Source organism: Plectropomus leopardus, chromosome 6 (genome assembly GCF_026936395.1).
Source record: "Plectropomus leopardus strain MGB_pleo_1.0 chromosome 6, ASM2693639v1, whole genome shotgun sequence".
NCBI classification, from domain to species: domain Eukaryota; kingdom Metazoa; phylum Chordata; class Actinopteri; order Perciformes; family Serranidae; genus Plectropomus; species Plectropomus leopardus.
In genome coordinates, this window is record NC_142181.1 from 3,646,996 (window position 1) to 3,673,250 (window position 26,255).

General features: G+C 40.2%; 1 protein-coding gene across 1 annotated transcript; it reads left to right on the plus strand.

Moving 5' to 3' along the window:
* Positions 1-1,653: 1,653 nt before the first annotated feature.
* On the plus strand, positions 1,654-25,336 carry LOC121942985 (A disintegrin and metalloproteinase with thrombospondin motifs 8-like). The gene is made up of 9 exons (XM_042486324.2): positions 1,654-2,837; positions 6,352-6,591; positions 12,183-12,315; positions 12,885-13,052; positions 13,890-14,182; positions 16,866-17,052; positions 18,179-18,351; positions 19,395-19,570; positions 21,383-25,336. Exons 1-9 carry the CDS (start codon positions 2,112-2,114, stop codon positions 22,125-22,127), a joined length of 2,841 nt encoding a protein of 946 aa, XP_042342258.1. The 5' UTR covers positions 1,654-2,111; the 3' UTR covers positions 22,128-25,336.
* The last annotated feature ends 919 nt before the right edge of the window (positions 25,337-26,255 follow it).

The following is a 26,255-nucleotide window of genomic DNA, read 5'->3' on the forward strand; positions in this document are numbered from 1 at the left end:
TTGCTGTACGGCATGTGTGACAGGAGCAGGAGCATCACCCCCTCCCACCGGCCAGACTCACTGCGAGGCGAACAGACAGCGCAGGAACAAAAGCCGCACGGGCTGCTTTCATTTGGAGCTTTTTGACTTCAGTTTGAAACTTGTGCAACCGCACTGTCACCTCCAAACTGTGAATCTAATAATGCAACATATTCCTCCACAGTGTCTCCAAAAAACTTATGCAGTTCCCCTTTTTGTGTACATATTTTTTGTGTTTCGTAAAAGTTAAAAACAAGCAAACACATTAACCCTTTCAAACCTGGACTGGTATCAGCTTTCTTGTTCTGCATTCAGATGCCTTTCACGAGCGTTTGACAGAGCAAAAAAAAAAAAAAGGTTTAATTTCTTTCAAAAAGAGAAAGAAATAAAACATTTCTTGTCAAGTTGCTCCTTACCTTATATATATATATATATATATATATATATATATATATATATATATATATATATATATATATATATATATATATAAAATGTATAGATACACATTTTTATTCTTGAATTTTTAGCACTTAAGTGTATTTGTTGTTTTTTACTTTTATTAATTAAATAATCTATTAATCTATTTCTTTATTTGCTTTTTTCAGGTAATTTTCTTGTTATTTTTTTACTCATATTTTGCTTAATTTGGGCCATTTTAGTTCAGTTACTTGTTGCCACGTGTTTTTGAGTGAAATCAACCCTTTTCCTCGGGTTTCAAGGGGTTAAATAAGCAGAATGGATAAAGAAAACACCTAAATTAATCAGGGAAGTTCTCCTAATCACACTTACTTTTCTGAGCATCCTCATCCTGCATGAAGAAGAGTTTAAAGATAAAGTGCGGATTGAAATGCAGGCAAAGAGCGACACCTGTTCGCACATGAAGTTTTTGGGAGCTTCAGCGCGTCAAAGCGCCCTTAACAAGTTTGTTGTACTCTGGCGCCATGTGGCGCCAAAAGTGTGAAACTGCGGCTCCGGGATGATTTTCATTGTTTAAAGAGCTGGCATTCTGCTGGCACACAGGCTTAATAAAGTGATTTACATGGTGCCTGGCAGAACATGTGTTTAGTCTTGTAATACAGCAGAAGCCTTTCAGAAAAGCCCTCTGTAACACCATGCATAAAATGCCTCTAATGGGTATGATGCTGGAAAAAAGAACTCAGACATACATATTCAAAATAATGATTCAGATCTGGACATATGGAGTTTGTTTTAACATTTGAAATTTAAAAAGAAGTTTATTTGAGTTATTTTAGGGCTCCCTTATACTTTAAATTATTTAAATTCTTTGTTTTTTTCTACTTAAAGCTTTTTTTTATATTCAAAGAAAGTGTCTCCGCAGACGTAAATGGTGCAAAAACACACAATTAAATGATAATATTCTCATTATAGCTTCACTAATGTGATTAAACATTTCCCAGTGTTCTTGGTGGCGGTCAGCTCCAAGCACACACAGTGCCTCTCAGTGTCCAGCGGTGGTCCTTTGTGCACGGATAAAGCAGCTCGGCCCTGGGGGGGCTCCGGGCTCTGTGGGGGCCTGCCACTCACACGCGGCTCCGAAATAACCCGAGTAGCGGACTTCCAGCTATGCGTAGTATAGATGTCCTGCCGCTGCCATATAGCACGCTGGGTTAATAATAGGAGCACGGTTGTCAAGCTATTTCAGAAGGGGGGAGTGTCGGCCTATTCTCATTGGATCCGTTTTATCCGCGAGTATCTCGTGAAGTGCGAGTGGGAGGAGAATTTCCAGCAACGGAGGATATCAAAAATAAACCCCCTCATGTCCAGGGAAGAGCAGAAAGTATAAATACCCCCGATATGTCCAGACTGCAGCGGTGCTGGTGAGTGGTACAACAAGACTTAAGCTTTGGTTTGGGAATTAGAAACTCAGACAGACTGAAATTAAATACCAGACATACTTGACTGAGACTGGCTTCACTTCTGGAAAATCACTTTTAATTTCTCTGATTCGAGAAGATTCTCCTCTGACTGGAAAGACGCGCCACTAACCACAGATAAAGGACATATATTGTAATAAATTCTTTATTTTATTTTTTTTTACCACTCTTGAATGCAATTTTCCATTGCAGAAGATGTGTTCCACTTTGTGTTTAATCTTTTTACTCCTGTGCGTAATGAACGCGGCGCTCTCCACTCCATTTGAATCAGAGGATATTGTACCTGTTCGGATAAATGGAAGAATCAGCGGTCGCTTTTGGAAAAGAAGCGAGGAGCTGCCTCGGTTTAAGCTCAGCGCGTTTGGCAAGGACATGACTCTGAACCTCATACCAGATACCAGCTTTATGGCGCCGACCTTCACCATACAGCGCATCAGAGCCAGAGATGTTGGCGCTTTACGCAGCGCTTCAGGTGCCTCGGAGCTCCGGAAATCTATGAACCAGACGGAGGAGAGTGAAGGGCAGCTGAGGAGCTGCTTCTACTCGGGGAACGTAGATCACGATCAGAGCTCGGTGGTGGCTGTCAGTTTGTGCTCAGGCATCTTTGGCTCCTTCATCGCGGAGGGGAAAGAGTATTCAATTGAGCCCAAACTCGGCGGCGGCTTGGGGCCAGACTCTGCCGAGCAGCTGCATGTCATCAAGAGGAGGACATTCGCCCAGAGCCGCGGTGTCCCCCTCCTGTTTGATCACGCTGCGGCGGAGAGCCGAGCGGAGAAGCACAATGGGGAAAGTTTTACGCATGAAGACAGTGACGCACGGAGGGAACCTCGCCGGAGACGCTTTGTTTCCGCGCCACGGTTCATAGAGACCCTGGTGGTGGCAGACTCAACCATGACCCACTTCTATGGAGATGAAATAAAGGTCAGACACGATGAACTCACTCTTTCCTGCACACACTGTTGATAGGAACTTAAACAAACTAAAGTTTAATTTTAAACTGTCCCATAAACAAACCCCCGAAGACGTCATCTTTTTTTCTTTTTCCTGCTCGCAAAGATTCACAGACACATAGAGGCAGGGATTTGTTTTTCTGTGATGCTTCGTAAAACATGTTTTGGCAGTGAGGGCAGTTTGGGAGGAAGTCGGTGGGCTCCCTGTTTTCCACAGGCTGAGAAAGAGGGTCAGGCAACAGAAATGCGAGCAATGCTGAACCACATTCCTTAGGACTTGGTCACGATTTGGCAGCAGAGACTCAGCATCATCCCGGGAGGATTCACGAGGCTTACACTATCTGTCCTGTCCTGTCTTTATTAAAAAGTCATTTTATGGACCCTTCCCTGCTCTGCATCATACAAAACAGACAATATTTAAACAGGATTAAATTTGATGGATGCAGATAGTGTATAAACCCTTTTAAAACTGGATTGTCACCACTTTTTGTGCAGCGTTTGAACGCCTTTTACAAGCATTTAAACCTTTGAAACATGAGAAAACCGGTTTAATTTTTTTCAAAACATTGGGAAAACGGCAGTCAGCAACAGACCTTAGCTTAAAAAAAATTGAAAAGAGAGAGAGGGGAAATAACTTTTTAAAAATCAGATAACTAGGGAAAATATATATTTTTTAAAACAAAAGTAATTATTATAGCTATTATAAAGGTTTCAGAAAAAATATTAATTCTTATAATTTATATATTGGTTTTATTTAAGCACTTTTTCGGGCTATTCCTTGTTTTTGTCCTTTTAGTTATCTTTAGTTTCCTTAAGAATGTTTTTTTGCTAATATTTGGTTATTATATATTATATTAAGTTGCTCATTGCCTTCTTTCCATGTTTTTGAGGGAAAAGCCAATTTGCTCAAGTTTTGAGGGGTTAAAAAACTCTTGAAATCATCCTCTCAACCTAATAATACCGGTCCTGTTTTTATCCAGAGCTGAACTAAAGACTTATTTAAAACAAAAAGTAGGACAATCCATGATCCTGCCACAATCTGGAGCAGCCAAATTCTAGTCTGTTTGTAGTTAACAAGCTTCTCAGCTGCCAAAATCTCTGCCTTATTCCACAGTGAGTATCTGAAGGAGTCAGAGCTCCAGAGTCAAGTGGACAAAGGTTAGACTGATAAATCTGGCTAATATTGGATTTTCAAATGTCATTACTGTGGTTTTCTGTAAGCTGGTGCGGTGTCAGTGATTCCACTAAAATCACCAGGTGGTTCTGGAGAGTGAGAGCGCATACAGGTGGAAAAACTTTATATGTGGGAATATCATCCCACCCTAGAAAAAGTGATTTCATCTGGGTAGACGGAACGGTTTGATATACACGTAAAACTTAAAAGTAAACTAACCCTCTGAAACCTGCAGCAACGCCACTTTTTAGTGCTGATTTCAGGCGCCTTTTACAGTATTTAACCCTTTGAACCCTGAGAAAACTGCAATTTCTTTTAAAAACATGGGGGAAAAATGCAATGAGCAACATGGTAAGAAATGTTCCACAAACTGCAAGAAAGTAGTAGATTTAGAAAATTATTCTAAAACATTAAGTCTAGGGAAAAAGAAAAAGAGCTAAGGGAAAACCATAAAGTGATCATAACTACACATTTTAAATTATGTTTTTAATTTTTTTTTTTTACATTTTGTTAACACTTTTTCCATGTGTTTGTTAAACTTTCGTCTTTTTCTTTCTTTTAACTAATTTCCAGGAGATTTTCTTGTACTTTTAACACATTTTTTTGGGTCATTTCTTTTTTCGTCGCTCATTGCCTTCTTCCCATGTTTTTAAAAGAAGAAATAAAGCCAATTTGCTCGGGTGTCAAAGGGTTAAACAGTATGATCTAGACCTTTTCTATGAAAAGTGTCATGAGATGACTTTTTTTAGGATTTGGCGACTGCTATATAGATACAATTGACTTACCAGCTCTCCACTCAAACACAACACTGTGACAGCGCTGTGGAAACTCCGCCTTTCCCCACCTCCCATGACATAATGATAACCAGAACTATTTGAGGCAGCTCTTTACACTTACAGTCAGCTCTGAATAATGAGTAATACTGCTTCTGTTTTCCCGAAAGTGGAAAACCTCAGACGCAATCCTGGTGAAGTCACCAAAACCGTACATCATGTGGGAGAAACACAGGTGGTGTCAGACTGGTAGTAAAAGGTCTTAACGTTTGTACCAGTTTTTCTGTCATGCAGAGTCATCAAAGTGAGAAAAAACTTCACATAAAGGTCGTTTTTATTGTGATCTTAAGGAGATTTCCATGCACGTTAACCAAAGTTATCAAAATTGACTTTTTGCATAAAAAATGTTTGATAAGAGGCGGTGTGTGCTCGAGCCAGACTGCTACCGAAAACATATCAGCTGACTGTGGTATCGTCCAATATTAAACAAGAAACTGCAGTACCAAGGAGACAAAAGCTATGTTTGTAATCATTTCGAAACATTGTGTGTTGTCGTTACATAGGCTGTCCAGCAGAGAGCACATGTCCAGCTTGTTACATGTATTGGTAAAAAAAAAAGACAATTTTAAAAGATCTTAAGAAACAAAACGTTTGTTAATGTCATGCAGGTTTGTTGCAAAAAATTATCTGCCAATGAAGTGTTTGCAGGTAGTTTTACGCTCGAATGTCACTATATTGTTCGGACTCTCGTTACTACAGGCAGAGACAAACATCATTTAAGGCAAATGTTGGTACCTACACTGAGTTACCTTCTGCCTTTTGGCTTAGCTCTCTTTTATCCTCTACTGTGTCTTTTGCTGAGTTCATGTGATGTTGGAAGGTTGTAGTTTCGGTTTTGGGAAGTCGTTCTTCCGACTTTGTTGTGGCATTTTAATGCCACAAGCGTTTAAACCTGAGAATGACTGCTGTTCTCGGTTTATTTATATTTTTATATATTTTTAAATTTTTTTATATTTAATTTTCACCACATGGACAGCAGATAACATCAATACCATATTACATTTTACATGTGATCAAAAAATAATATTTAATACGAGAATTAAAAAAAAATTTCTTACCATTGACCAAATATTGACTTTTGCCTGCCATGTTTATGCATTTATGACATCAGTCGGCAACTCATGTAATAAAATAATGTTGTTGCAGCTAATAGATGCAGATACTAATATGGGCATCTAGTTAAGTAAATAATAGCTACTAGGAACAAAATAACCAAATATATTTTTTTTTACCATCAGTTGTTGACACTGTTTCCATGCTTTCCGCCATTTCTGTTGTTCTGAAACGCCACGCAAACGTCACAACTCAGCAACTCGAGTATCATCAAAATTTCCCAACTTCCCACTTGTAATCACGACATTGAAAGGCTGTTCATGTGCTCGTAACTCGTTAACACGATAAATACAGTATTTCCAAGGAGCACGTGAAGGCAGCAGAAGTTCGAAGTTTTTAAATGTCTTGTCTCTTCCCCTCCACAGCACTACATTCTCACCCTGATGTCGATGGCTGCGCAGCTTTACAAGCACCCCAGCATAAAGAACTCAGTCAACATGGTGGTGGTGAAGATGTTGATGGTGGAGGACGAGGAGGTCGGCCCGGAGGTATCCAGCAACGGAGGCGTGGCTCTGAGGAACTTCTGCTCCTGGCAGCAGCTCTTTAACCCACCAAGCCAGAGGCATCCGGAGCACTACGACACTGCCATGCTCTTCACCAGAGAGGTGAGGGCCGAGCACACGGCGGGTTTAGCTCGTGCTGCAGCTGCAGGACCGTTGTCGAGGTCTTTACAGTAAAGCATACCGTCGTCTATATACAGTGTTTTAAACAGAAACATTTTTGGATAAATTGAGCACAAATCTTAATTATTCACCTCAGAGGCAGTAGTTTGACCAAAAAAAAGACTTAACTCAAGGTCCACTTACCAGCTTTCCAGAGCTTTCATCTGCAGCTCAGTCTTCTTCAGTGGATGGGGCTTGCTCAGCTGTCACAAAGACTGTGAAACGACAACATTGGAAACAGATAACGTCAGCTTTCAATGAACACCAGAGCAAAGAAAGGTCAAAGGTCATCAACCAGAAGTCAGTGAACAGTCTGAGAAAGATCAAGAAGCTCATTTGCATCTAACATGTAATCATGTGATCAGATTTCTATACTTGATGCCAACTATGCCATCTGTAAGACCTCTGAGCAAAATCATCCACTGAGGAGAAAATACCAATAAATGGACTTTGAGATAAGATTTTTTTCACATTTGCTAGATTATTTAAAGGTCCAGCGTTTAGGATTTAGTGCCACCTAGCAGTGAGGTTGCAGATTGCAACCATTAGAAACTTCTCCCAGGTGCCAAGCGTGTAGGAGAACTACAGTGGCTAACGCAAAAATGTGAGAATCCAAATGGCCCTACATAGAGCCTGTGTTTAATTTGACTGCTCTGGGCTACTGTAGAAACTAGATCTCGGACTCCGTGGAAGAGAGTATGTAGATATAGACTGCTCACTTTGAGGTGACAAAACATTTCTGCTAATATATCCTCCTAAATCCTACGCACTGTACATTCAAACTTAAAACAGCAGTGGCTCTAGAATTGATCCTTGGGGAACACCAAATTTCATATTTAAAGCAGCAGAATTATGTGTTTCATTGCATTTTTGCTACAGGAACTGCTGAATGTTTACAATATTTTGTTATGAACCATAATTTAAAGCTAAGTTTAAAAATAATTTTATATCAACAATGGGTTAAATATGTGTGTATTTTGGAAAGTATTGCTAATGATCAACCCATCAAGAATTATGACCAACTCTGCAAATCCCCTCAGCACCATAAGATGGTTTACCAATTTCTGCTCATTTTGCTTTGTTTTGGTCTCGCTGCCAATCAACTTTTTTCCAGCAGCAGTAGGAACCAATTTTCAGTATAAAAGAAGCGATAAACGGACTGCATACTGCCTGCCCAGAACCAAACGGCAACCCTACAAAGTTAGATACCAACTGCTGAACATAGTAAAACATTTATCAGTCTAGGACACAGATATTTCCCTTCGGAGTTGGTGGAGTCTAAAACATAACAAAAAAGGAGAGTGCTGGACTCACATTCTTCAGGTGGCTAGAAACAGCTAACACATTAGCCACAAGAACTTCGTAAGGCCCACAATATATCAACCACGTGTGAATAACGCAGCCTTAAAACTCCAGTCTGAGCAGAAAGTATCTGGTGTCAGGCTTTACGACTCAAAGTGGTTTCAGATTATGAGCGTGCAGCTTTACTTTAGAGCATGGTTTGGGCTGTTTGGTGCAAGCAACTACTCAAATGTTGCAAGTGCTTTACAGGGTATTATTAGAACGGACAGTCCACTTACCCATGATTGTCTGGTATATTTTGTTCTCCGCTCCGAAGGCAATAATCCAGAAAGGATGAGTCATGAATTAAGCCCTGGTGGAATTCAGTCTCGGGCCAGCTGCGGTACATAATGTGGTTTCTGAGCAGCAGACTCAACCACACAACATTTACTTAAAACCAGAGTGTCTTACAGTAACACAGGTGCATCTGAGGGCCAGATGTGTTTATGATGGGATGTCCCAGCTGAAAAAGAGTCACTTGCTTTGAGACATTTATTGTATATCTTGCTCTTTAAACCCTCTGAAACCTGGACCAACATGTGTTTCTCTTGTGCTGCATTGAGACGCTTTCACAAGTATTTTACCTTCGAAACTTGAGAAAACTGGTGAAGAAAACCTTTACACTCTTGGCAAGATGTGTGTATTTCTGCTGATATCACAAACCAATTTTTTGTTAATTGACAAAGTGAAAACGTACAATGTATTTTTTATTATTTCGCACAATGAATGGCTGTTAATTACTTTGAAATGAATTTTATATTATGTCTCCATCTGCAGGTGGGCCGTCGGGATGAAAGTACACATAATATGATGTTAATTCCACTACAGAAGCGACTTGATGATCACTGAAATTAGGTCGGGGGGGAGTGGATATATGTCGATATCGGTATTGTTATCGGCCAAATAAGTTGTTGTATATCGGCATAACGGCTATCACCAAAAACCCAATATCTTGCAAACCTAATTTTGGGCCTATTTCTTGCAAAGTTGCCTTTTGTCTTATTTCCTTGTTTTTGGAGGAAATCAAGCCAGTTTGCTCTGGTTTCAAATGTTTAGGCAACTCTGGAGCACATGGGTGAGATTAGAGGGAAAAATGAAACTATGTGAGGTAAAGGAAAGCCTTTGTAGCTCTTTGGGTAAATGAAAGATGCAGAAAAAGGTTCGTTGAGATGGAGTCATCTTTTCCAGTGTCAACAGACAGCAAACAAACTGTGCTTTATGGATGCTTCGAAAGGAAATAAGTCCAAAAGTCCTTTGAGTTTGAGATGATATTGGCTTGCTCTGCTGTATTTGGCGTCCTTCTTCCTTCTGGTATGTGTATGTTGACAAGGTGTTAGCAGAGAATACATTAGACGAGTAACTCCTCTATTATTACATTTCAGTAGCTATGTGATTTGGTATCCGGCGTACCATTTATCTGCCTACTGACTGACGATAGCATGTAAATCTGACCCTGGATCAGGGCGATGATGAATAGAGCACATGTCGTGCGTTGGATCTGCTGAGGCAGCTTTCGATTGTGGAAACCATCATTCACGCGAACTCGGTTTGTGTTTGTTTTTCCATTTCAGCGGAGAGATATGCTTTGAAATGCAGAGGACGGAAGGCTCCTCGTGGATGAACTAACTTTAGTGTCGCCACAAATCAGCTCTGACATGATTGGGACACTTAAAATGGTCAGCCGGAGTGTGCGGCCGGGATCTGGGCTGAAAGTGTGTGCCACAGTCAGAAGGCTATTGTGACACTGAAAACTTTCTCTCTGTTGGATGTAGTGGAAACTTTTTCTCGTGCATTTTTTTGGTCTTGTACTGTATGTGTTTGTCTTTTCTGCAACGCCGCACTTTGGCTCGTGCTCGGACGCACGTCTTACTGCGCGCCTGCATGCATGAGTGATGATGCTATTGTGGAACAAGGTGTACAAACGCACGCTGAGCTGCGTTCAAACAGCAGCTCCAAGTCCAGATGGGTTTTGAATCACGGAGGGTTCTGCCTTGTTGTTTTTTTGGGGGGCTGAGCCCGTGGACGCGTCCGTCTCTGTCCCACACAGCCAGGCGTCTTCTCCAGCAGGGAAAGATTTCTGATACACCACATTGTTAATTTTCCAGCTGCATGCTGAGGATATTTATTTGCTTTGTTTTACGACGGAAACACTGAGCAACATGTTTTTGATTTGTTTCTCGAAAAGTTGCAGAAAAACAACTGGACATAAATAGAAACGGTGAAAGTTTGCCATGTGACATGATTAATGTCACTCAGGGCTGCCCATACACACAATATATTTACTTTTTTGACAGAATAATGTCAAGAAACTCTTTGATAGTCCAAAAAGCCAGCTGTTCCTAAACAAACAGTGTCTTCTTTTCAAGAGAAATGGTCCTCATCTGAGTTAAGAGCTTTGTAAGGAGCCAATGATGCTCAATGCTAAACTAAAAACCTGGACTGATTTAACCCTGTGAAACCCGAGCAAATCAGCTTCATTTCTTCCAAAAACACGGGCGGAAGGCAATGAGCAACTTAACAGGAAATTACCCCAAAAAATTGCAACAAAATTGGTAAAAAGTTACAAGAGAATGACCTGAAATTTAGCAAAAGAAAACAAGTTAAAAAATGGAAATGACATGAAAAAATGCTGTAAATAAAAAAAAATCTGTAACATAATTTGAATTTATAATAATATATTCATAAATGTTGTTTCTGCCCCCCTTTCTAAATCAGTAACAGTCACTGAGATAAATCTGAAATTATAATACAGTTACTGATCAAAATGTTGGTGATCACGAAGGGATTACATTCAAATATAAAACAGTTTTTAACAGTCATTCTGTTGCTTTGCTTGTTTTTGTTTTTAGCCGTGCAGGAATGCTGTCTTTTGACATAATTTTACGCTTTATTGCCCAGCAAAAAAATCTGTTAGAAAAGCAGGGTAATTAACCGAGTGGTTACATTACTGTGATGGAGTAATACCGTTTGTCATTATTATTTTTTAAGAGGTTAAACATTAATTTTCAGATTGTTTTCTTGTCAGCTTTTTTCTTTCTTCTTATGTTTGTGAGGAGAAATAAACTTTTTTGCTCAGGTTTCAAAGGTATAAATACCTGTGAGGAGCGTCTGAATGCAGCACAAGAAAAACTGATGTCCGTCAGGGTTTTAAAAGGGTTACATGAAACAGCTGATTTCAAAACAAGCATGCATTTTCGTGGTTTCAGCGGAGAGTTTTAAGTGTTGCATGACACTGAACGTGTGGCGAGATCACACAGCGGCCGGTGGTACACGGCTCTTGTTGTATCGTGAGTGGCGTGTCACTGCTGGTTTCTGGTATGCCGCTGTGGCTCTGCTGGCTTATGGCACTTATGAATGGTATGCCACTCATGTTCCACTGGCAGATACAACTCTCCACCACTGCATACTGATTATAGCTGACATACTGTATACCACTGGTGATTATGATGTGCTGCTGTGTGTGTGAATTGTTACTAGTGTTTTACCCAGATTCTTAGTAGTAAGTAGATATACTCGCAGTAGTATGTTGCTGCTGTTTGGATGGCTCATACCTTCCACACTGGAATATGATGATCCTTACTGGCATATGTCATTGCTGTTATGTTGACTAAATACAGTTGTTCCTTACAAGTACCTCCTGGATTTCATAAGCTTTTTTGGGCTATGTTGTGGTCTAAAATGCCTGATTCACACCAGCTTTTTCAAAAGATTGCAATAGGGGTTGACTGATGCCGATTATCAGTAGTTAATGACACCAGTAATCAATATTTGCAACCAATATGCATTTACAATAAAAATAATAATCTTTAAGTGAGTATTTAGAATTTGTAATATAACAAACTCCAACACAAAACTTTGTTTAAATGTCTTTAGCGAATGTGCTGAAACCTTCAACATCATATACAGCAAGTTCCCAGCAACTTACTGTAACTTGCTGCAGCAAATTTCAATAGAATTTAAATGAATAAAAACAGCTTCCTGAGGTTTTACAAAGTAAATGTTCTTCCCATGCAGACGCTTTCTTTGCACTTTTTAAATGACTCATTTTGCAAATATTGCTTCCAGTAATCAGCAGGTAAAAATAGCAAAAGAAGGTTGTTTTTGCATAATTTACTGAAAATTAATCTCACATTATCCTCATCTCGACCTTGGCACTCCAGCTTCAGTGTTTTCTCTGTTTGTTTGTGTTGCAGGACATCTGCGGACAGAAGAGCTGCGACACGCTGGGTGTGGCCGATGTCGGGACGATGTGCGACCCCAAGAGAAGCTGCTCGGTCATCGAGGATAACGGCCTGCAAGCTGCCTTCACAGCTGCACACGAGCTGGGTTAGATCACGTTTGTTGTCACATGGGTGGGCTGATTGGGGCGTAGGATTTATGAAAAAACATCTAAAATTGAATGTAATAGTAAAGGTCCTGAATATGGGGCTTTAACCTCTTGAAACCCAGGGAAATTGGCACAATATTTTATTAAGAAATTAAAGTTACAAGAAAATCACCCAAAAGTTTGCAATAAAAGAAATAAAAAAGAAGAATAATAAACAAAAAGTAAGAAAATGCTGAAAAACAAAAAAAGAATAATAATGTAAAAAGACATTTTTTTTTCAAAAAATGGAAAAAATGTCTTTCTTTCTCTCTTTCCTTTTTTTTTAGGTAATTTTACTTGTCACTTAGTTTTCTCATCATTTTATTAAATTTAACTAAATTTCAGGACATTTCTTGTGAAGTTGCACATTGCCTTCGTCCCATGATTTTCTAAATAAATCAAACCAGTTTAATACGTTTATGCTTGCGAAAGTCACCTGAACGCAACACGAGAAAGCTGATGTCAGTCTAAGTATCAAAGGGCTAAAGTCTTCTTCACGTTGTTATCGTTGCGTCTCTCCACGCTGCAGGTCACGTTTTGAGCATGCCTCATGACGACTCCAAGACCTGCGAGCGGCTGTTTGGCGATCTGGGCGGACATCACCTGATGGCCCCTCTGTTCGTCAGCCTCAACAAGACTGCGCCGTGGTCTCCCTGCAGCGCTCTCTACATCACCGAGTTCTTTGACAACGGACACGGTAGGAAATATTCCAGGTTGTCGCCCCAGCGTGTTAGAAATTACACACGGAGTAAATCAGAAAGTAAGCAGCTCTGCAGAGACCTTCTGCCAACATGGACGTCTGCCACCACGCTGCGGCTCTGTTATTAGGGCTGATTCAGAGATGAATAAAACATACTGTTATTCCTCTAACTATGGCTTTCCTGCTTAAACATGTCGCTGCCTTCAAATTATGGGTTGTAGGGAAAGTTTATATCGCCCTTAGATTTCCACATCTTTCTTTTTCCACATCCTCTTCTCCTCCCTCTGTGTTGCCTCCCGCCCCCTCCTCTTCATCTCGTGTTGTGCATCTTGTATTGTTTGTATCCTTACTAGACCTATCAGTGAACCTTCTTTTCCACTGAGTCATACAATGGACCTCTTCCTGTTCCTTACCTCCGCAGCCAAAAGCAACAGCTGGTGTCAGCAAAATATGTTCTTTATCAGTTTGAAAAAAAAAAAAAAAAAACGTTCGCGGCTGAGAATGTTCATTCCCGAGCGCGGACGTCATTGACAACTCCAGACAGAAAGCTTATTGAATGTAATAAAGGATCATTAGAGGATAGTAAATAAATTCAGATTTGGAATAGCTGTCAAATGTCCAGATTCAGAGCGCCCGGCTGCCTGTAAAAACACACTGCATTAGTTCCATTTATTCATTTTTATAGTCAGGACAGGACTTGCCCTGAATATTTTTCCACTGGTGTCATGCCACACACAAAGAGCAACACAGTAACAATTGTCACAGTGTCCACAATCTCCATAAACCACAATATAATCACTCTCATACACTGTTGCTTTGTGTTGGGACCCACAGGGGACTGCCTGCTGGATGTCCCCGAGAGCACCATTCCTTTACCAAGAGAGCTGCCAGGCACCGCGTACAGCCTGGACCAGCAGTGCCAGCAGATGTTCGGGGAGGAGTTTGTCCAGTGCCCCAACTCCTCAGACACTGATGTGTGCAGCCAGCTGTGGTGTCAGGAGGACGGGACGCAGCAGTGCTCCACCAAGAACGGCAGCTTGCCCTGGGCCGACGGCACCCCCTGTGGCCTCAACGGGACCTGCCTCCACGGAGCGTGCGTGCCCACTGAGGACGTGATGCAGCCGCTGGTAAGACCGCGTCTTTATCGATGAAGGCAGTGGCTCATACGCCATCAAAGTGAGACTGTATAACAAAAGAAAAAATGCCAAGGTTTTCTTCCTTCAAATGAAGAGTTGCATACATTAGCAATGAAATGCATCCTTGCTTAAAGCAGCGCGGCCACATCTTTAGTTGGTCTGTTATGGCCAATAATAATAATAATAATAATAATAATAATAATAATAACTAATATAACTTTAACTATAATAATAACTTTATATAGCAGCTTTAAAAACAGAGTTTACAAAGCAGAAATGGGATACACAGACGAAGATACAACAACAGAAACAGCTTTATTGAACTCAAGCGAGAAGAAACTAGAGTAGAGTCAGAATAAAATTAAAACCAGAGGACAACTAATGCAAGATGCAGGATGCATAATATCATTATAAAATAATACAAAAAATGGACCAAAAACAACAACAGAAACAATAAAACCACAAATAAAAGTGAATAAAGTAGATAAAACATACAATTAACAGATAAAAGAGATTTAAAAAATTAAAATAAATTACATAAATTATAACAACATAGCAGAAAAGCAAGTCTATAAAAATGGGTTTTAAGAGGTGATTTAGTGATTCTTGAGTTGGTTCTGGTCAGGATTTTTGGAACCTCGGAGCTATCTAGCGAGCCAACTTGCGTTTCCACCAGTTTTGTAATCAAGGATGTGTCACCAGTGAAGGTTGTTGCACCGCAAACTTTTGTTCCGTCATTACAGATATTTTTTTACCCAAAAAACTAAAAGCTAAATATTACTGAGACCACTGCATGCTTGATTTTGTCTGACAACTCCTAACTTGACTTCTCCATCGCTGCCTTCTTCATCCTCTCTTTACAACCTGGAGAATACGACATGCGTACTGTTGTCGTGGTTTGCAAAAGTCAAGAAAAAGAAAAACCTGGTTCTGAATCAGTTTATCTTTGGTTGAAATGCTGTGAACGGTTGGAAATGAGGTGTGAGAACCAGAGCTGAACCGGCTCCATGTTGATGGAAAGTAAGAGTAAAGTAAGTTTCTTGAGTGGCAGTCAGCTTTTTTTTGTAAAGTTTTGACCTCATCAACCTTGAAAGGCTGCAAAAGTCGGTTAACGGTTTACTTCTCGTTCCACGTTTCACGCTGACGATGCTGATTTGCTTAGAGATTCCCGGAGGTTTCGATGAGTCACTTCCCTGAAGTGAACTGCTCATTTACTCAGAAATAGTGTTATCAAGTTTGTAATCATAAAACGTTTGTGTCAGCAATGTTGAGACGATATTCCACAGCAGATTTTCATTTTTTTGTGTATAAAAGTTGTTGTTTTTTGTCGTTTTTTTCTAATATGCAGGAAAAAATATTTCATGATTTGTTCTGCAACAGAAATCATATACATTTCTTAAGTTATCTTTTGATTCATCAGCTTTACACGTGCTGAAGTGCCTGCTTTCTTCTTGGTCAAAAACATCAGAAGATTTTAAGTGTCATTTTTGAAGAAAAGCTCCACAGCAGCTCCGACATGAACCTTGGAGTTAGACTGTCATTACTTCAACTTTAACTTTAAAGCCAGCAGGGCTGAGAAATCCTTTAGATGCTCAGAAAAAAGGAAATTTAAACAACTAAAATTCTACCTAGTACCTTGTACCTTGAAAATCTAGAAATGTCCTAAAATCCTAGAAACGTCCTAAAATCCTAGAAATGTCCTAAAATCCTAGAAACGTCCTAAAATCCTAGAAACATCCTAAAATCCAAGAAATGTCCTAAAATCCAAGAAATATCCTCAAATCTAGAAATGTCCAAAAATTCTAGAAATGTCATAAAATCCTCAAAATGTCCTAAAATCCTAGAAACATCCTACATATATGATGTTTGATTCAGACCTTTTTTAAAATCAGTATCCCAATACAAAACTCCCATAAGAAATCTGCTGTTTAGGGAAAAGCTTGCAGGTTAGCCTGCGGAGGGACGTGGTCGTCCAGCGTCTCAGTTAGTGGACACAGGACATTTCTTCAGTTCTGCAGCTGTTAGCGGTCATAATTAAGAATACATGAATGAAAAGTACAGGCTAGTGTAAAAGTATGGATTACAGCATCATTTGAATTGGGTGAGTTTAAATCCGGCTGCTGCATCACGCCTGTTTATATTTCCTTAAAGAGCGTTTTTACATCTCAGTGTTTCGCTTCAGCTCGCTCGCCCTGATATCTTCTCCTTGTGTTATGATCACACATCTGTTTATGAAGCCAGACGTGCTGGCAGTTGGGATGTTAGCTGCTCCAAACTCATAAAACTTCTGGAAAGGACACTCGCGCGACTAACACACACACACACACACACACACACATTCACTCACATGCACACACACACGCTCACATGCATACACACACACTCACATGCACACACACTTTGAATTGTGCCGTACAAAGCTGCAGCATGGCAGGTTCCACGAGTGGTGAGTGACACATGTGGCAGGAATGTGGGTAGAGGCAGACAGCGGGCGCGTGCCGAACTTCAACACAGATTTAGCCTGGAGTATCGGCGCGCCAGCACACTGTGCGGCCCCAAACCCAGAGGCCCAGACTGCGGTTTAGGCTACACAGCTGAGATTGCCTTTGGCACCGAGCTCTAACCAGCTACTCTGCTCTTTTTCCTCCTCTTCCCTCGCTGTGTTCTGCCGCAGGTGGTTGTGGACGGCGGCTGGAGTTTGTGGGGGCCGTGGCAGCAGTGCTCCAGGACGTGTGGAGGCGGGGTGGAGTTCTCCTACAGGGAGTGTACTAACCCTGTACCTCAGAACGGAGGCAAGTACTGCGAGGGGCAGAGGGTGCAGTACCAGTCCTGCAACACGCAGCCGTGCGACGACAACGACGGTGAGCAAAAGCGCTTTGCAGTCTTCAAAAAATTTTACTTGAAGCTGCTGATTGTCTTGATAATATATTTTAAACCTTCGAAACCTGAGATAATTCATTTTTTTCTCAGCCATGGGAAGAATATGGAGGACTAAAACCAACAAAATCAAGAATAAATAAATAAATGTGTCTATAATTGAATGAAAATGCCAATATTTATTAAATTTCCCATTTAACTTTCCATTTTATGTATCAGTTTATTCATTTTCCCACTTAATTTTCCATTTTATTTGTCAATTTATTCATTTTCATATTTATAAGCTTATTTATTTATGTGGTATTTTCCACTTTGCGCATAAATTCCCCTATTTATTTAATTTCCCATTTAATTTCCCATTTTACATATTTAATTATTCATTTTCAAATGTATTTATTTATTTATTTGTGTAATTATTTATGCATTTATTTATGTATAATTTTTCCTATTTGCCTTCCCCTCCATTTATTTCCTCAGACACATTTACCTCTCGTTTTCCTATTCCTCCTACATTTCCACCTTAATTATGCAAATATCCGTCATGGGTTTGTCAGCTTTTCACCTACCGACCGGCAGTTGGCCACGAGGAAAAAAATTGTTTTCATCTCACAAACACAAATCTGTTCATTTTATTCCTCTAGTAGGCCACCAAACGTTTCATTTGTATTTGTAATAATAATTTATAAAATAAGAAATGGATACTTGCTGTTTGAAGTTAGAAACCTGAAATCTAGGCGGATTCAAACACAGTGTGATACAAACCAGTTTATTTAAAAAAAAAAATCACCAAGGAACAGCCTGATACAGTTTGTTCCCGTAATGACCCGTTTGGTGTTTTGTTTTAAAAATTGACCCAGATTATGAATTGGTCATCAAGATTCTTGCAAATAGATTTTCTGTTGACTTCTCTTCATAAACAGCGCAGGCAGTCCATCCAAATGTGTAACTGAAATTTCTACTGATATATAAATATAATTATTGACATATTCAACATATTTAACTGTATGACTGTTTCTATGTCAATACATTTTGCTTCATATTTTAGGAATGACTGAATTTTTAAGAGTTGAGTGTATCGTACACTAAGCTTTACTGCATCTCTCACCACAGGGAAGAGTTTCAGAGAAGAGCAGTGCGAGAAGTACAACAGCCCAAACTACCTGGACTACAACGGTAACGTGAAGCAGTGGATCCCAAAGTACGCGGGTGTTTCTCCCAGAGACAGATGTAAGCTGTTCTGCAGGGCCAGAGGCAGCAGTGAATTCAAAGTGTTTGAATCCAAGGTACAGTTTACACACTCACAGCTTAAATACAAACATTTTGCTAACATGCAACATACACGTTACGTTTCACAACAAATCTGTGTATCATCCATTCATTTTTTTTTCAAAATTAAACCAAGAGAGGAAAAAAAAGATTTTTTTCCCGATTTTGTGCTCAAATAAAAAAATTTAAAAAACGGATAACGAGGGTGACAGTGTGTCCCTATATACACATATGACACGTAGGAAGTCTGCCAGTCTTCTTAAATGAATATTAGCATGGAGAATAACTGGAATTAAAGCCGAATATGTAGCATTTGTAAACATGCCTCAAGTCAGTGAGACACACGTGGTACTCTTAAAACTTCACTTCAGTATAAAAGTTATTTTTGACCTTGAAAAAAGTTTACTTCACTTCACCTCACCTTGCCTCACCTTACCTCACTTCACTTTACTTCACTTTACTTCACTTTACTTCACCTCACCTCACTTTACTTCACTTTACTTCATTTCACTTCACTTCACCTCACCTTACTTTACTTTACTTTACTTTGCTTTACTTTACTGTACTTTACTGTACTTTACTATACTTCACTTCACTTCACTTCACTTCACCTCACTTCACTTTACTTTGCTTCATCTCAGTTGACTTGACTTGACTTTACTTCACTTCACTTCACTTCACTTCACTTCACTTTACTTCACTTAACTTCACTTTACTTTACTTTACTTTACTTTACTGTACTTTACTATACTTCACTTCACTTCACTTCACTTCACTTTATTTGCACACAATTAAAAACTGCATAAAAGACTTAAAAATCAGGTTCTGTCGGGTTCGGGTCGGGCTGCAGACCTCTAACTCACACGCACTAACATGCTCATGTGGTCGGACCGCAACAAACCACAGAGAAGCTCAGATTAACACACTCAGAGGGAGCGTGACGCCATCACTCCTCATCATCTTTACATTTGCTTCTGTGTAAATGTCGCTTACGGAACCTTAAAAAACTCGAAATAAGATCCAGGTGAAAGTGACAACACCTCACGCTGTGTCCCTGCAGGTGATTGACGGGACGACCTGCGGCCCTGACACCACGTCAGTGTGTGTCCAAGGCCAGTGTGTGAAGGCGGGCTGCGACCAGGTGATCGGATCCAACAAGAGAGTGGACAAGTGTGGGGTGTGCGGAGGAAGTGGGCTCACCTGTAGAAAGATCAACGGCTCCTACAACAGAGCAACGTAAGTGCTCCGAAATAATCGACATGTGAAAATGATAAAGTTCAGATTCAGTGAAATGTATTTATGCGTCTGCAGAGTGAATTCAGCTGTAAGACAAGTCCAGGGACATATTTGAGCCTCTTTGTAACGCTACCATCCTCTTATCTGATGAGAGACTGCAGAATGGAAAACCCTTGCTTCCTCTTGCTGATCTTGATGTCTAAATTTTAGAGCAATGAAAGCAGTTATTTTAAATCAGGCAAAATACTGTAATTCTGCTTGTAAATGGTTTAGAATCAAATGCCTAAAGAGTTTTCCATTCAGTGTACTTTCAGTTTATTGTGCAGTTTTTGTGGCCTTCAGTGTTTTGACAGTGTGCCCTTTTTCCGCACCAGTTTCAAGCGAACATTATTATATTATATATATATATATATAAATATATTGTCTTTGTGCTGCATTGTGCTAAATATAGTTTGAAAATAAGGATTTACATTCTGGTTTTTGGCCCCAACCTATTTTGAAATTGGGGTTGTACTTCATATACTGGCTGTCATGTTATTATATGATTGTATATAAAGGTTTTTGTGGCCACATAAGAAAGGGCCAGCGATCAAACCACTAACTTTCCAACCGATAGACGACTAATCTACCGCCTGAGCCACAGCTAGCCTCACATATCACCACTTTAGAAATATAAGGTTTCATCTGCTTTCTGAGATGTTGAGCTTCACAGTTTTTCATCGAAAATAGCAAAAATGATATGAACCCTTTTTGTTTTCTAAATATAAAGTCCAAAAATGCATAAAAAAACACTACATATTTTATTAATTTATTTAACATTGGACTACCGTTTGAACATCCAGGATTTGTTCGATCCATCCACCACCGCGCCCGTCGTACAGGGACCTTCGTGCTCCTTATATTATGCAAACTTGCAAACCAACGCCGTCCTGCTCCTGCTGCGTATCATGCAGACGTGGCAGGGCCGTCCATGTATCATGCAGACGCGGCAGGCCCGTCCATGTATAATGCAGACGCGGCAGGCCCGTCCATGTATCATGCAGACGCGGCAGGCCCGTCCATGTATCATGCAGACGCGGCAGGCCCGTCCATGTATAATGCAGATGCGGCAAGGTGCTGTCCGGCCGTCTGCTGGTTCTGTCCAGTGGCGTATTGTTCAGACACAAAAGGTGGCTTTTGGCTTCGAGATCTTACGCCAAGAGCACTGTCAAAGCAGCGGCAGTATTTTCCAATTTTTCTTAGACGTGTTGAGGAAGGTTCTCAGTCATTAGGTCATGGTACCCATAAGTGCTATTTCGTGGCAAATGAACTTGTTTCAGTTCCTTGAAGACGTTTCGACTCTCATCCAAGAAGCTAGCTGCAAGTTTTTAACCCCTGTGGAGGTGTGTCCTACAGGGTCATTAAGGTCACATGTGGACTCTGAGTTTCAGAGTCGCTAAGGCCACTTGTGAGTCGTTGACCCAAACAGCGTTAACATTTCAGCATTAGACGCAGACTGAAAACAGGGAAAAGCTAGCCCTGTTTGTAAGCAGATTACCCAAAATGCCAGACTGTTGCACTGAGCTTTACAGGTGCTGGTTTGGCAAATTTTTGATCTTGAGAGAGCTAGGCTATCTGCACTCCTCTTTCTTGAATTGTTACGCTAAGCTAAGTCACCACCTCTGAGCTTTAGCTCTGTGAGTAAGACTTTATCAACTTATCATCTAACTCCTGAGAGGAAAGCAAAAAAAAGCATATTTAATATCCAAAAAGCTCAATAGTCATGGAAAAAGGATGTTATATATCTCACCTTTTTTTTGTTTTCTCTCGCAGCTATGGATACAGCGATATTGTCACGATTCCTATTGGTGCCACAAATATTGACATCAAACAGCGGAGCCACAGAGGAATAAAGCATGATGGGAACTACCTGGCTATAAAGAGAGAAAGTGGCGGTTACATACTCAACGGTAACTTCTCCGTGTCCACGGTGGAGCAGGACATTCCCGTGCTGGGTGCTGTCCTAAAGTACAGCGGCTCCTCCACCACGCTGGAGAGGATCCAGAGCTTCAGGCAGCTGAAGGAAGCCATCACTATCCAACTGCTTGCCACTGCAGGGGACGCCAACCCCCCCAAGGTCAAATATACCTTTTTCATCCCGAGAGATGTTACCTTCAACAAGTCCAAGGAGAGGAAGGTCTCGTCACCATCTTTGCATATGATCCATCCTTTCGGCGTGCCCGACTGGGTGCTGGGGGAGTGGTCCGAGTGCTCCAAGAGCTGCGGCTCCGGATGGTCCAGGAGGAACGTTGAATGCCGAGACAATGCGGGCTTCCTGTCCAGCCAGTGTGACAAAGACCTGAAGCCCATAGACATCAAGCCTTGCGGCGATCTGCCGTGCCCCATTTGGCAGATGGGACCTTGGTCCGTTTGCTCACGAACTTGTGGTCAGGGGGAACGCCGCCGCAGCGTCGTCTGCATAGACTACACTGGGAAGACTGTTGAGCCGGAGAAATGCGATCCGAACAAAATCCCAGAGCCCGTCTCCGCAGAATGTCTCAACCAAGAGTGCTTATGAAGAACATGAGTATAGTGAACTTTCCCTTTTTGGTCTGACTGCACTTACCAACCATGGATGGATTACTGAACGGGCACAACGGGCACAGGCCCAGGGACCCGAGGGGGCAGGGGGCGGAGACACAAAATGACCACCAGGAGACACATAGCAACCATAAAGAGAGACAAAGCAAACACCTAGAGACACAAAACAACCACAGAGACACAAAGCTAACACCAAGGGACACAAAACTCCTGCAAATTGTCATAAAATAAACACAAAGACACACACCGAGACACAAAAAGCCCACCAAGAGACACAAAACAAACATATAAAGACACAAAATGACCACAAAGAGACAAAAAGTTAGCACTGAGACATAAAACAACCGCAAAACTTCAAAAATGACTGTAAAGAGAAACAGAGAGAACACACAAAAAAAACAACCACAAAGAGACACAAAGCAAAAACCAAGAGACATAAAACTTTTCCATTAAATGACCACAAAGAGACACATAACAACCGCAAACAAAAAGCAAGCACTAAGAGACGCAAAACAACAGAGACAAAAAATAACCACAAACAGATGCAAAACTTCTGCAAATTGACATAAAACGATCACAAGAGACACAAATAACTACAAAGAGACACATAACTGCAAACAGACAAAAAGCAAGCATCAAGAGATGCAAAACTACAAAAATACAACAAAAAATAACTGCAAAGAGACACTTAACTTCCACAAATAAAATAAAATGACCATAAGAGACGCAAATGACTACAAAGAGACACAGAACAACCACAAAGAAACACAAAACAGCTGCAAAGACACACATGACCTCCACAAAATGACATAAAATTACCACAAAGAGACACAAACAACCACAAGAAACAAAAAGCAAGCACTAAGAGACAAAAAATAACCACAGACACAAAACTTCCACAAATTGACATAAAATGACCATAAAGAGACACAAATAACTACAAAGAGACACATATTGACCACAAAGACCAAGAGAACAACCACAAAGAGACACTAAACAACTGAAAAGACACATAAAACTTCCACAAATTGACATGAAATTATCATAAAGACACACAAATGACCACAAAGAGACAGAGAACAACCATAAAAAGGAAAAAAAAAATACATCCAAAAAGAGACACATATCGACCACAAAGAAACACAAAACAACTGCAAAGACACACAAAACCTCCACAAATTGACATAAAATTACCATAAATAGACACAAATGACCACAAAGAGACAGAGAACACCCACAAAGAGACAAAAAACAATTGCAAGGAGACACAAAACGTACGCAAATTGAGATAAAATGACCACAAAGACACACAGAAAGACTACAAAAGCTGCAGAACAACTACAAACAACATCTTTTCATTGTTTTTGTGCGTTCTGGTCCGGCTGTAAGATGCTGTTCAGGTGCGTCTTACCTTTTTTTGGTTTTGTGTCTCTTTCAGTCCGGAGGTCTTGCTTCTATGTAGGAGGGGTGGTGGGGGGGCTTTTACATGTCTGTGCCCAGGGGCCCATCGCCTCATAATCCGTCCATGTTACCAACTGGTCACATCAAGTCACATCAGGGGCATTCGCCTGAATATTGTTTGGTCTTTTTTTTTTGTTGACATTTGACAACCACTATAGAGATTTGAAACGGTGGAAATCTACCTCAGGATGTACATGTGATGCTATGTATAGATGCGAGATGAAGGTGCTGCGTGTGTGTTTTCTCCAGAAAGAGAAGTTGTGTCTCGTCCCACTTTGAACAAAAAAACGAAAACTAACTTTCCGGATGACGTCCGTTAGCTGTCGTTTAAAGTGGGGCGAGAACAATGGCATGAAACCTGCTGTCAAACACCAGCACAGTGTGTAAATATACCTCCTATTGTCCTCCACAGAACTCGAACCCCTGTAAAACTGATCGAGCCATTGACCTTTCATCGAGGTCGCGACGTATGAGTGATGCATTGAAATTTTAAGCCTCTGGAAAAAACATTCAGTGACACTAAATCCTACAATTTATTGGACTTTAAAAATGTGATAGTTAAAAGCTCTATCAGAACAGGATGTTTCAGTGCCGACCTAGATAGGAAACTAGACCGTTTTGGTTTTCTCACGGTATGTCACCGGGGACAGTAGTTGCCAAGGAGACCGCCTGTTTTCTAATTTGCTGGCAATATGTTTATTTCTGTAGTATAAAAAACCCTTTGTCGTAAAATTACGACTTAATTCTCGTAAAATTATGACTTTTTTTTTCTCGTAAAATTCCGACTTTATCTCGTAATATTGCAATTTTATTCTCGGAAAATTCCGACTTAATGCTCTTAAAATTATGACATTTTTCTCCTGAAATTACAACTTTATTCTAATAAAATCACAACTTTTTTTAACGTAAAATTTCACCTTTTTTAGCGTAAAACTAGACTTTGTTCTCGTTATATTCCGACTTTTTTTCTCATAATACTACGACGTAATTCTCGGAAAATTACGTCATTTTTATTCTCAAAAAATCGCCACTTTTTTATCGTAAAATTTTGACTTTTTTTCGTTAAACTACGACTCTCATAATATTCTGACTTTCTTTAAAAAAAAAACTTTTTCCATAATTTGGCTCTAAAACTCTGTCGTGACTAGACATACAGATTTGTTAGATAGAAATACTGAAATATATATTTTGAGTTTCCACGGTGTGTGAAATGAATTAGCCTAGATAATGACAAGAGAAACACAGACAGGGAATATTCCTCTGCCCGGTAGTTTAATTTTAGCCTTTCCCCAGGTGCGTTTTAAAGCAGCTGAAATCTGAAATACAACAAATGTTTCTTTGGAGGAGATATTACTAACCTAAATGATAAGCATACTATCTATCATGTATATGAAAAATAACATTAATTTTATTCATTTCCAGACTTTTATTTGTTGATGCATCATATGCAAATGCTCACAGTTGTTTCCAGACTCTTGTTTGTATATTTGATCTCTTCATTCCTGTTGTTAATTTACATTATGTCATAAAACAAAAGAGATGGAGCATTAGGCCTATATCCCTTCAGTGAAGGACCATACTATTTTATTATTACAGCTTCCTTTTTAAGCTATTTATTTTTGTAAGATTTTTACCTTGGACATGTAATTAACATGGCAGGTGCTGCTGTCTTTGAGATTTTTGTGTATAAAAAATGGTTAAATAAACACATTTATGTCAGTGTAAGAGTCTCTGTTACTGCAGCTCAGCCTCCACGAGAGCGAAAAGGAAACTTTGTGCAAGCCTTTTCCTTCTCTTCATTATTTGGGGATCCTCTGGTGACTACATATCAACAATCACTAATTTCAGGAAGAGCCATGCTTCAAAATGAGCCATAAATTCCAGTGTTCAAGTTTTCCATGTTTTCCAGAGAGCTCTTTTGGACCATTGTGGGCTCCTAAAACCCACCAGTGAAGGCGGGACTAATGGAATTCTTTTAGGCGGGCAGGCAGCTTATAAAAGCAGGGCGAGGCAGATTTCATTGCTGGTTTTACAAACTGAAAGCCCTTAAGATGTTCAGTAAAATCCTCCCACAGTGGAATAACTCCTCTGAAATAAAGACAGCTGTATAAAACCTACTCAGCAGCAGCGGTTTGGGAGGAACCTCCGTTTAACGGGCAACAGCAGCGACTTAATAATATCCTGTTTAATGCCGGTCTATTCTCAGCTGGCTGAGATCGGTGGATGTGAAACCTTTTGGGTTACAAATACCAAAAGGCCTCAATAAAGCCATGAAGGGTCGATGTGTTTAAGGCCAACCCCGACGACAGCATCGCACTGGTTTCCTCATCAAAAACCTTACGGGATTTTCGATTATCGCCAAAAATAAGCTCTCTGGCGAACACAAGTTTATGAGACTTACAGGTTTTGTTCAGCGTGATAATCTTCACAGATGAACGCCGCTTTTGTGTTTTTAAGCGTAAATGAAGTCACCAGAAGAAAAAAACTATTGTTAGGCTATAAACGAAGTACATCATCACGACGAACGCTGTAAAAACACGTTAAAACACAACCGAGAGATAATATAAACAGATGAATCTACAAGTTCGAGTGCGACACCGTAAAGCTGTGAAGGCGGAGAGATGGGTTTAATGAGTCTCTGTGT